At 39.8% G+C, this 12,329-nt stretch overlaps 1 protein-coding gene across 2 annotated transcripts in view; it reads right to left on the reverse strand.

Moving 5' to 3' along the window:
• Positions 1 to 12,329, reverse strand: part of UGP2 (UDP-glucose pyrophosphorylase 2) — a 33,746-nt gene that overhangs the window by 1,538 nt on the left and 19,879 nt on the right. For both annotated transcript variants that reach the window (XM_019549187.1, XM_019549186.1), the window contains exons 4-9: positions 7,686 to 7,871; positions 5,940 to 6,073; positions 4,936 to 5,233; positions 2,935 to 3,132; positions 2,477 to 2,719; positions 752 to 856 (exon numbers count right to left, since the gene is read on the reverse strand). In XM_019549187.1, coding sequence (XP_019404732.1) covers positions 752 to 856; positions 2,477 to 2,719; positions 2,935 to 3,132; positions 4,936 to 5,233; positions 5,940 to 6,073; positions 7,686 to 7,871 — 1,164 coding nt within the window. The remainder of the gene's footprint in view (positions 1 to 751; positions 857 to 2,476; positions 2,720 to 2,934; positions 3,133 to 4,935; positions 5,234 to 5,939; positions 6,074 to 7,685; positions 7,872 to 12,329) is intronic.

Consider the following 12,329-nt stretch of genomic DNA (forward strand, 5'->3'; position numbering starts at 1 on the left):
GGACAAGCAGTGTAGGTGCTAACTTGGGTTTACTCCCTTTCTCTCAAGATCCCAATGCAAATTTATGCCTCAGCTTCTCACCTGTAAAATAGGGCAAGTGATTTTACTCCATGGGCTGGGAAGGGGCATATTATTTTTGTTTGAGACACTTTACAGATAAAACCCAGAAAACTGCAACTGTAGTTTGGCCTAGTATTCTGTAAGTGCTACATACATTAGAAGTGAATACCTCACAGTATTCTTTTCTTTCTGCAAGTCCACACAATAGACAATTTTGTCAGATGCAAACAAGCCCATGCCTCTGAAACAGTCTAAGGTGGTACCCTGCTATTCTTCAGATTAACCTAGCTAACCACCTCTGCCTTACTTATGGGTGCATAAGTTAGTTATTCAAAGGTAAACTGAAGAGCACAGTCTGCTCTTCCCACGCAGTACATGTAAAGCTAGCTTATACCTGCTTGTTCTCATCTGTGTGACTTGTAAGGGCAGTTACCAACAACAGTTTTAATCTGTGACAACTCATACCTTTAGAAGGGTTCATACATTTGCTATACTCTTTACACATGGTCAGTCCAGCATTATTTTGGTCAAGGGACTGAAACGTTTCCAATTCATATTAGCATGCATAGTTTATGGTCTCAGAAAAGAGGCTTCCCTATTACAATTCTTTATGCATTATCACAGGATTATCACAGATCAACGGACAAAGCTCTCCACACGTACACAAGTTGGTCCCATTCACCATACACACCTTTAATGAAACGTTCTTCCCAAATGTAACATCCCCTGAAACTGTGAGATGATCCAGTTCAAGCATGTCTGGTATACTTTCAAACCTCCTCAGGTAATCTTGAACCTTTCAAAGCAAAAACCAAGCAGAATTAGAAGGTATGTTTTCCTATACATTTTTTTAAAAGGAGCTTAATATCAGGAGAAAATGCTGCAACAAGTGTTTAGAAAGGATGGGAATAAATATAAAAGCCAGTCAGGCTTAATAAGCCCTTAATAAGCGTTGCTACCTGCTGTCATAAGGAACATATCCCAAAAGACATGCTGCATCAGATAGAGCAAACTTTTGCAGGTGTGCCACACAAAGTCCCTAGCCTCCAAATGCCACTACCATCCCCTCCTCTGCCCAATCTGCTGTTTTCTGCTGCCTTCCCTTTCACCTACCAAACCAATCTGCTATGTGCCACACATTGACCACGTCTGGAAGGGCTAGATCCAAAAGTCAACTTACAGCAGTGTGACTTGTGCTACAACCTAGTTTTAGATTAGAGTAATAGCAGTGAATGCTGTGTAGGGGAGAGACTTTAAACCAGGAGCGGGCAATTATTTTGGGTAGAGGGCCTCTTACTGAGTTTTGGCAAGCCACTGAGGGCCACACGATGGGTAGTCAGGGGCAGAAAAATACTAGTTTTCTAAATTTTTGGGGGCCCCCGCAGGCTGGATAGAATGGCCTAGTGGACCTTATCTTGCTCACCCCTGCTTTAAACTGAACTCTAGAATGAGCAAAATCCCATTTAGCCTTTTTTCAGGTGAAACAAAGGATGATGTAGCATAAAATAACTAGCAAATAGGAATATACAAATGTTTAAAGCTACTTACCTGTAAAAACGCAGTGACCTGAAGAAGAGTGCTTTACACCTAAAAGTTTGGCCAATATTTCACCCAACTAGACAACTGATCCAATAAAAGATATCACTGAAAAACTCACACCTCAGATATTTCTTGAGCCATACAGCTACAACAACCCTATCACAACTCAGAAGATGTTGACATTTGCCATTTACAATGGAAAATCCATAACAGCCAGACTGCACTTAAACCCCTACTTCCTCAGCTTATGCAAAAAACATATCCACAGGGGACTCCCATCTACAACCCCCGGCTTGATACACTCAACTTCAAATGTATGACAACTACACCAGAGACCTTGAGACAAACTGAGAAACATGTTTCACTTAACCTATTCCAAAAGAGATCAACTTAAAACAAGACACATGCTTACTCCACATACTTAAGAGGGAAACCTGACAAGAACCACTTCATGCCCAGCTGCCTGTCCAGCATCTCTCCCAACTATATAGACAAAAGACACTACTAAAAACCCTTGCGCCTCATACAGCAGGCGCTCAGCTTAAGGTATCCTTCCATACTTTTTGTGAATCAAGTCCAGCAAGGGATGCTTTGGAGTTCAAAAAGGTTGAGAACCTCTCAAAGTAACTCAACCCAATCAATCAACTACTGATAGATTGCTATTTGGGGTAGTGTCTGAGAATTTTATTGCTAAATATTTTAATTTCATCTGGTTTTATCATTCATTTGCATTAACTGTAAGCAACCCTAAGCCGTTTTTTTGTTTGTTTGTTTGTTTGTTTTAAGTGATGGTGGCATACAGATGAAATCAAATAAATGTGCAGAGCATTTCATTTTCTACATCCCTTAAACAAACGGTGTAGCTTTAGGAGTTTACCTTGGTGAAAGAGCTTCCCAGTTTGACCAGAGGCACAGTTGGAAATTCACGTTTCTCACTCATTGTTAGGGATCCAGCATTAAGACTATACAGGTTGGACATCACAAGCAAGAGATCCGATGTTGTCTTGACTGGCAGAAAACGGCTGCGAGGTACATTTATGCCCAGAGAATTTTCAAAACTTTTAACAGCAGCACCAACTGCGGTTTCCAACTGAATAATATTTAAGCCTCCGTCCAAAGTCTGAAAGAGAAAGTTGTACCATGAACATGGCCAGGAGACTAGGAGGTGCTCATGATCAGATCTGCATAGTCCAAAAACTGATGCTCCATTTTAAAAGGAGGCAGCACTGTAGAATATGACATTCAGGAAACAGTAGAAGTTCAAGACAGTTAGATGCACATGAACTGTTCTGTACAATCTCAGGTGCTCCCTGAAAATTCTTCCAACCTGCTTACCTTTGGGTTCACAATGATCTCCATATCAATAGCATTCTGCTCTTGCAATCGTTTAACTGCAGACAGAGAAATCCACAAGTTGTTTGTATTGAATATTTTGAATTTTGACACAGATTTGAATTCATCAACGTGTGGTTTTGGGACCTGAGCTATTTCTACCAGTCTCAGTTTATTTTCATACTGTGTGAGCGTGCCACCCTGCAAGAGGCAAAACAAATTTAAGTACATACAACTGCAAGGATTTTTTTTTAAGTCTATAAACCTACTGCTCAGACACCATTTGAACTCTGACCCATGTCTGCCCCTAGCACTGTAATATCAAAGTAACTAAATCTGGTATACAAACTTATAGTACGAACTGGCGAGAACATTCACATGTTTAAACACTCACACTGCCCATGATACTGGCATAGAGGAAGAACTTTCTAATAGCATGTATCCGCTGCTTATTCTACTAATAGTTAATAGGCGACTCCTAGATTGTAGTAATTTTCAGGTGTGTTTAGGGGTATGGACAGCTAACTCTTACGAAGTGCTTTTAGTCTGTAACACCTCAATAACATATAGACACACAACTGCCTCTCAGCTAAAAGCATCATGGTGATGTCCTTCAGTTATACACATGCTTCAGTTATCCCCAATTCATGTAGGGTCATTTCTATAGCGCTATGAGCTAGCCTGAAGTATATCAACTTTGTGCATCATCTGTCCACTCAATTTATAGTGCTTAAAGCTCTATAAACATTTTATCTGTCTGCGCTAGATCTCTTAGGAGTCTTTGGAAATTTTACTCTGCTTAAAAATCACCCTTGGCGTGAGATGCATAACGAAACAATGGATGACTGCTAGCTTGCATTGTAGGATCTAGTTCAAACACTCCCCACAGAAGGAAATAATGATTGAAACAAAGCTATTCCAGTCAGCTGAATATTTCCAGCAACCTAGCAATTGCTACAATAGCAATATCAACCCCTTGTCCTTAAACAGCCATGAGTATCAGAAAGTCCTATCCTTAAACCCTCAAAACACAAAAAAAAATGCAGTGCAAGGCAGATCCTTGATAACAGTGTTAAATAAATCTGGGACAAGCAGTGTTCTCCCCCCATGGTTAAAGAACATGGGACAAGGCTATTGCATGAGCAGGTGTGTTGGTGCAGAACCAGTTTGGGACACGTAGTAAACATTCCTAGCATAAAGATCTCTCAAATTGTTTTACAACTGACCCCCGACTATGCAAAGACCCAGGCTTGACCCACACTCTCTCTACAAGCTACTGGTTAGGGCAGGAGCCTAATTCAAGGTTAGAATTTTAACATATGCTGTATTGTTAAATAAGACTATGCAAGTCATTCAGGCAGATCTAAAGCAGCAATGAAAACATTGTTCTTACTGTGTGGTTCTCCACTTTCACCAGACTAAGGCTCCCATCTAACATAGGAAAGGCGGGGTAGTTGTGCCCTGAGACTGAAAACTTGTGGGGCCCATACAGTAGGACACACAAGGTGGGAGCTGTATGTGATATGGGTACAAAGGTTATCAGACCTTGGACTAAAACTGAAGTTCCTGCTGTATCACTTTTAAAAGTTAGCCATAGAATTGCCGACTGCTTTGCAACTGACTGCAAAGCTTGCAACTCTTAAAGCTGCTTCCAGTGGTATTCAAATTATAGCTAGATTTAGGGGTGTCAAATTCACTAGAATCCATGGGCTGGATGAGCGGCATAGGGCAGGTCTGCAGACTGGATCAGAACTAAAGTCAAAGCCCAGGCACCCATCTGCAGTACATGGGGCTGGGGCCAGTGCACACTGCATGCAGTACACAAGCCATCCAGGGCATGCCACATGTGGTGTGCAGGTCTAGTCCAAGATCCACAGATAACACAGGCTAAATGATAGGACTCTGTGGGCCAGAGCTTTGACACCCCTGGCTTAATTTATTAATGTAGGAGAGAAATAAAACAATTTAAAATGGATGATCCAAGTTAGACAAATTTCTATTTACCTTTACATCTGCTCTGGTTTTATTGGTGACCTCCATGACAAATTCACACCGTTTTCCATTGGGTGGGTTCATCAGATGGTTAAGAATATAAAGATCCACAGTTGCACCCAAGTTATCGATATTAGACACAAATATGTACTCCTTCCCCTCTCCGATCAGAGTATCCAGCAGGCCAGAATTATAGAAACTGGCATAGATGTCACCATGCCCTGGCGGATACCACGCCTCTGTACTCTCTCCTGAATAAGATACATCCTTGGCTATTGGCAGCAGAGTCTCCTTATTAATTCTCGGATACCTACAAAACAACAAATTTCATTAGATATTATCCAAGGTCAGGCTGGTACAGAGCATAAAGTACAAAACACAGTGTAATAACATAGCCACCTGGGATACTACAGATTTGGTATGCTTTAAAAGTTATAAGACTTCCAAGGCTAGTTAATTAGATGCTCAAAACCTGGAAGAGTCTGTGCTCCCAGCCTGTACCTGGACTAGAAACTAAGATGCTGTCTACTTTGGCATTCATATTTAATTCAGTAGGAACTTTAGAAAGCCACACTAGACAGAGTCTGAAGCAAGCCTCTTCCACACAGGCTCAGAACATACAATATGCCCTTGCAGGAAACTGGTAATCAACTGAAGAACAAACTCTAAAATCCCACAACCCCCTTAAGACAAACTTTATTCTTGGCAAGAAGGTTAGGTTACAAGTCACTCCATGACCTTTGCACCCTACTACAGCCAACCTCAACCCTTTGGCCGTCAAGGACAAGTTGTGAGAACAAGCCCCCAAATTTCTGAAAATTCTTTCCCCAAAAGTCACATTTTTCACATTTTGCTTTTATGAAATATTCTGACTTCTTGGGCCTCCTTAGTTGTTAAAGCTTCAAAAAGGTTGAGCATGAAAGTAAGCTATTACAATGAAGGCCAAATAATAAAGGTAGTTTCTTAAAAGTATTGATTGTTTTTGACTCCAAGACAGGAGAAAGATTCTCCAATACCTGCTTTGATTGAAAGTATAGATTTTCACACGGCTATGGCTGTATTTCTGCAAGATTTTCTTTGTGTCTTCATCAGTATTGAAGGAGTTCATTAGAACAAGAGGAACATCTGTGTTGTAGGTTTTGTTTAGATGCTGCGGGAGGGGAAAAAAGCACATATTCAGCAAGAATTACTGGCTTTTATTTTTGCAATCTAGAATCTCAAGTTTTCATTTTTTTCATTCGTTATTCCCAATCTGTTTTTAAAAGTTGGAGGGAAAGATTGCTTTTGTTTATTTATTGCCAATTGTTTTGATAAGTGGAAAGCTGTCTCTGTAACTACAAAAAAAAGTTATGATCAACACAATTACTGGAGGTCTAAAACTTATATATGGGCGGGGGAGGAGGTCAAGACTACAATTCTGTTAATTACCCAATTTTAAGTAGCTATTACACACAAGTCATAAAAGTACACCCTGCTTTATCTTGGATAATCATATCCAGAATATTGTGCTCCCTCCTCTCTAAAAAGTTCTTTTCAGAAGTCTTCATGCCCTTATCTCTACCTTGATCAGCAATTTAGAGCTTTCACAATTGGACCTCTAAGTAGGTCCTTTAAAAAATATATTATAATCTTCCACCCACAGTTATTGCTTTCAAGCTTCTCTGCAGATCCATGGCATGAACAACATCAAGAGTATGGAGCAGTTACAATGTTACAGTATTTGCTATTCAAAAAGCATCTACGAACAGCTAAAACACGAGAGCTATTTTCTCATGTAGAAAGAACCAGAAAACCCACTGAAAGAATTCTGGAAAAGACTTTCACTCCAAGTACTGTTCACTCGCTCAATTTCCTGTTAGTGTTGCACTGAAAAAATTATGGGCACATGATCACTTTCTTCAGCCTACTGCAAGAGCTAGGCTCTATTAAAATAACTTTTAGCGAAACAAGCAATTAAAAATGACAAGCCTTGTTTTATAATATCTGTAGCAAGAGGCCGATATTACAACAGCTTATATTAAGTGCAGCTTCTCTATCTACAGTGAGCAGCTATTAGGAAGTCAACTTTCCAGACCCATGTGTATCTAAGAAACAAATAGGGAACACCAGACAGGATCTTAGTTGTTGCATGCCCTAAGTTTCAGTGAAGAAATTAAAGTGTTTACCTTCACACAAGACTACTGGAATGACCTGCCTACGGGAAGACTCACAACAATGGTGTTTTGGAAGTGCCAGCTGAAGAGTGTAGTTTGCAGGCCCACTTGCTACCGTGGAAGAATCTAACATAGCTATTGACAGAGGTGTTCAAGTACTTCCCGTGCTTGAACAGGAAGTACTTGAACTATTTCACCCACCTAAGATGTGCCACATTTTAACTGTTACCCTCTCTTTTTGGTGCAGTTCTCCACATCCCCAGTACAACTGGGGAAACCCCATCTCCCCTCCACTGGTATCTCTACTCAAGGACGTTACAGGATCCCCTTCCCTCTGTTAATGAAAGCGGCAGTCCATTTGGACCCAGCATCCCCAGGCTCCACTAACACCAAGAGCAGATCAGTGATCCAGTTCTAGTTTCCTGGTTAGGCAGACAAAACAATCCCACACAGCTGGCCAGTTTCTTCTTTTAAAGGAGTACCAGATTTGTCAGAAGACAAGTTCTAATACTAGCAAGAATCTCAGATTTATATAAACGGTACAGTAATCTCTAACCCATTAGTCTCACTTTGTAGCCTTTGTTGGAACAGCACAAGAGTGTTACGCACCTCAATCTGCTGAACTGTCAGGTCCAAGAAGGTGTTCTCATTCCGCACCCCAATAAGACTCTTGGGGCCTTTACAGCCCATGCTGGTGCCCAAGCCTCCATTGAGTTTCACAACAACCAGTTTGTTCAAGACTGATGCTATGTTATCAGGCAGCCCTCGGGCCTTTATCTTCTCATAGGGCTGAATCTATAAGAAAGCAGCAATTACAGAAAAAGCAAATAAAACACATTGTCAGAAGTGGCTGATATGGCTTAAGCCTGCCCCCAACTAGTATCTTTAGGCAGCTCTCAGTGACCCTGCCCTGCCAAAGAGATGTCACTATAAGTTCCTGCAACTCAAAAGGTCAACAGTTGAGTTCTGAACTGCTCTTTGTTGAGACTCAAGCTTTTAACTGAAAGGAAGTGGCCTTCACCCATAAGCCATATCCACTCAAAACTGCCAATTAGCTTTGTTGGCAACAAATACCCACACTTGTTTATTTGCAAAGTATGACTCTGAAGTGCTTAGTATATCATAAGCATGTTTAAAAAAATAGAAAGAAAAAAGAAAAAGTCCTTGCCTGAAAAGCTTATAGTGTACAGCTTGCGATAAACCAGCTCTCTTCTTGGAAAAATGTATTTTTAATTGACCTTTCTGTCTACAGCATTATCAATTTTATTTAAATGATGATACTCCTTCACTTCCCAATCCTAGACCACAGAGGGTATGGAATAGGTGTGAACAGATGTAGGGAACAGACCAAGCAAACATTCCATACTCACCATGATCTTTCCTCAGGTCTGCAGGAGGCAAGACCCCTCTTGCAAGCCTTTTAAACAAATCCAAGCCACCCGCCCACTGACAAGTCTCCCACTTGAAGTGTCTCTCTACAAGAAAGCAGATTGGCTTTCCTTTGTAGAAGTCCTCTGACTTTTTGCACTTCAGTCACGAGAGCTAACACCTCTGGCAAAATTTCAATAAATTCCAAGTCAGTCTTTAAACAAGCTAATGAAAGTAATCCTCCTCCTCACTGGTAGATGGCAAAGTGGAAAAAATGAAGTTCAGATCTCAACCCCTCTATTTGCAAGGTGCCCCATCCAACTGGCATCAAACTTTACAGAGAAGGTCTACCTTGATAGTAGATATAACCTATAGATTTTAAAGCCAGCAAGACTTTTTCTGGACTTTGAAGTGGAATACAAAACAGGTTTTACAATGGAAACTGCTGCTACTTTGATTAGCAAAAGCCTCCTCTCAAACCCATAACACCAAAATCAAGGTAATGTTAAAGCAACAGCGATCATTCAAGAACTACTAGACCAAACCAAATAAGGCTGCATAATGTCTTTTAGAAATTTAAACACACTATAACCAAATTTCTGATGTTTGAAAAAAAGCAAAACGTGTAGCATGAACAGTACAGAATTTATTTCAGTTTTGGTCAAAAGAATGTGCTTGGTCTGCAGCAAAGTTACAACCAGTATGATCTGAAAAAGTTTAGAACTTATGATTGCTTTGGCTGACCCGGAGATAAGAAGAAAAAAAGCCTATGCTACAGGGGAACAAAAAAGTCCTACTCCTAGCTAGATATGGAAAACTCCCCCAGTGTATTGCCAAACAATGAATGCCACAGGTGGCAGATTAGGAGGACTCCCTTACATTACTGGAATTATACCTCCTGTGTAATCAGAAGGACATATGGTAAATGTTCTATAAAAAAAATGATATCATCTTTTTCTTAGTTAGTGTTATTGCACAACACAAACACAGTTTGAGGGCCATGATGCAATAAACTGAAGTAACTCCACTATTTTATTATCTCCCCTACAAGCAAAATGTTTGCTCAGATTCAGATAACTAAGCCTGATTTAACATTCTTTTGAGGACAAATCTCTACTCCCAAAATGTTTCAGTGTGAAGGCTGGATATTTGTGTTTAAATATCCATAGCACTTCACTGGAAGAATCTGGCATTTCTGATCAATTTTACCTTAAACAGGGGACATTTTAGAATCATGTTACCAAAGCCAGAAGATACAGTGTACAGTCCAAGACAAAGTGCCATATGACAGCAACAGGAAACAGAAGAGTGTTATCTACTTAATGGGTGTTTTGAAACATAGCTCTGATATAAAACTGAATTACAAAGTTAAGCACAAATAAACTGTAAGGCTACCTATTACCTCTTGAAAAAGCTTGATTCTGCCACTAGTGGGACCTTTTTTTTTGCAACAACTTGCTATAGGTCCTGCATGTGGGCTTTTTCATAAATTGCTGGATAAGAAACACTGTGAAAGGTGTGTGTCCCATGAACCACACTCTTCTATGCAGAAAAAAAAAGGGGGGGGGGGGAAATCAGGCCTCAGTGGTAACCCTACTGAAAAAATAAGCCAGCCCACATAGAACCTACTTTTAAAAAACCTGATTGGATAAGTTCTTCCTGTGTCTTGCCTATCAAGGTGCAAGCTAGAGAACACAGCATGGGAGTACCTTCAGCATATACATGTAGACCTGCTGTCATCACCCCACAAATAAAACTTTTACCTCTGATGCTACTAATATAAAGACAAATGAATCTTCAACAAGATTCCTCTGGATTCTAAATTTAATATCAGTACTTCAGGAGCTCTGCTCCACGATTCTGTTTAAGTAGAGATTTAAAATATTACTATCCCAGGATCTTACATCAAGTTGTAAACTATTTACACACAGATTTTACATATATGCCTTAAACAAACCAACAAATTGATCTGGTCTTCCCAGCAAGTACGTTATAAAGCTGAACACTCAAACCAGTCAATTTAAAAATAAAATAGTAATAAAAAAAAAAACCCAACCAAAAACAGAGACTTTACAACTGTACCAGGGCAGCTTTTCAACCTAGTTACAGCATCCTGATTTATATTACTATAAACTAGGATTTATCATATACCACTATAATAAATAACATACTCTAAACTGTACAGAAGTTGTAAGACTATATTAAGCCAGAGAAATAAACCCAACCTTGTACTATTTTGATCCAACAGCAGGTTTAATACAGAAATCTACTGTCATTAGTGTCTTTGTGCCAAAGTTAAATATTTAAAGATTATACAAGCCCCCAAAATGCATCAAAAAATGCAGACAAATGCATTAAACCTACAAAGCAGACAAAGTATTTTGAATGCTCTAACTGCATACAAATCAATACACGTTACTGGCTATTAGACAGCGACATCACCACCTACATCATGCCGATAATACTAGCTGAAGAAACAGGCAGTGAACTTTCAGAGAAAGAGCAATGGCTATGCTTTCCCAACATGCATATGCAATGCCATACCAAACTGGATTTTAATAAAGACTGTGTTATCCAAGATTGCTTCTACAGCACCAAATAAAAGCCAGTAAAAGGTGCTGCCCTTTCTTTAAAATGTGAAAACGTAAAAAGCAGGCTCAAAGCAGCAAGAGATCTTCTTACCAAAACTTTTACTTTTCTTTTCCCTCTTTAGAAATAGCCAAGGAAGGATAGCAAGATACAGACTGACATTCATCTATGAACAGCTTGGCTCCCTTCATCCCACAACTCCTACCATTCAGGCCTTTTCCATGAACAGTAGTTGGCAGGGTGCATGCCTTCCCACTCAGTGAGACTTATGGAGAACTCCACAAGAAATTAGAGGTCCTGAATTTAAGCTCTCTCCTCCCACAAATAGAGAGCACTATAATCCTACACCAGCATCCTATGATCAAGTTTACCCGGGGGGGACGGGGGGGGCATATGCCAGAAATATGGATTGTCAATCTAATTGTAGAACGTACTATTGCTAACATTTATGCTTATTTGTCTTTATCCTAATCAACAAGAGGAACTCATGTATTGGCATTCAACTTTCGTATATCCATAAAAAAAACAAGGATATATGTTGGACTTACACTAAGCTATATGGTAAATCAATCTCTGCACGCATTTTTCCTCATCCTAAGCTACCACCAAACTCTTAACACGCCTTGGTGCTCAGAGTAAAAGCATACCAGAAAGGCACGACTTAATGAAAATTCAATTTGATGCCAGCAAACACGTACTCTGTACCAGGGCCTCCCTAGTACAAAATGTGTGCGTCTTTCAGCTTGCCAAGTCTCTGGAATGCATTGTTCAAGACAAGATGAGAAACTGGTTTACAAGATATGGATGAATACATGCAACTTTACTGATGAACATGCAATAAACAAGTCTGTTATAAATACTGGAGCTTTATATAGGTGTTCTGGGCTTGCTCCACTGAAACAATGTCATTGCGAAGTCTGTAAGGTTGGGAACTTATACATGCCATAACCATACAATGGGGGCTTGCTCAGACTGGCTTCCTGGACTTTCTCTTTACAGTCACCAGAATTTACAGTTTACAATTCAATTTGCAATGAGCAGTGTTGGAACAGTCCAACTACATCCACTGACACCAAGACAATCAAAGCAAGGAAAAGGTTACTAAATCTCAGGAGCTAAGTTCAAAATTCTGAGTCAAATTTCTTTGAAGACTTAGATCCAAGAACATTAAAAATAAAAAAGTATCATTTCAAACTGCCTGTATAAGCAGTTTACGTTCTACAGTTAACAGTGCAGTCCTTCAGAGGCATAACTGGCAACCCTTACTTTATTCAACTAAAGTTAAGACAGAACAAG

This window comes from Crocodylus porosus, unplaced genomic scaffold (assembly GCF_001723895.1).
Source record: "Crocodylus porosus isolate Cpor-Errol unplaced genomic scaffold, CroPor_comp1, whole genome shotgun sequence".
Classification (NCBI taxonomy): Eukaryota; Metazoa; Chordata; order Crocodylia; family Crocodylidae; genus Crocodylus; species Crocodylus porosus.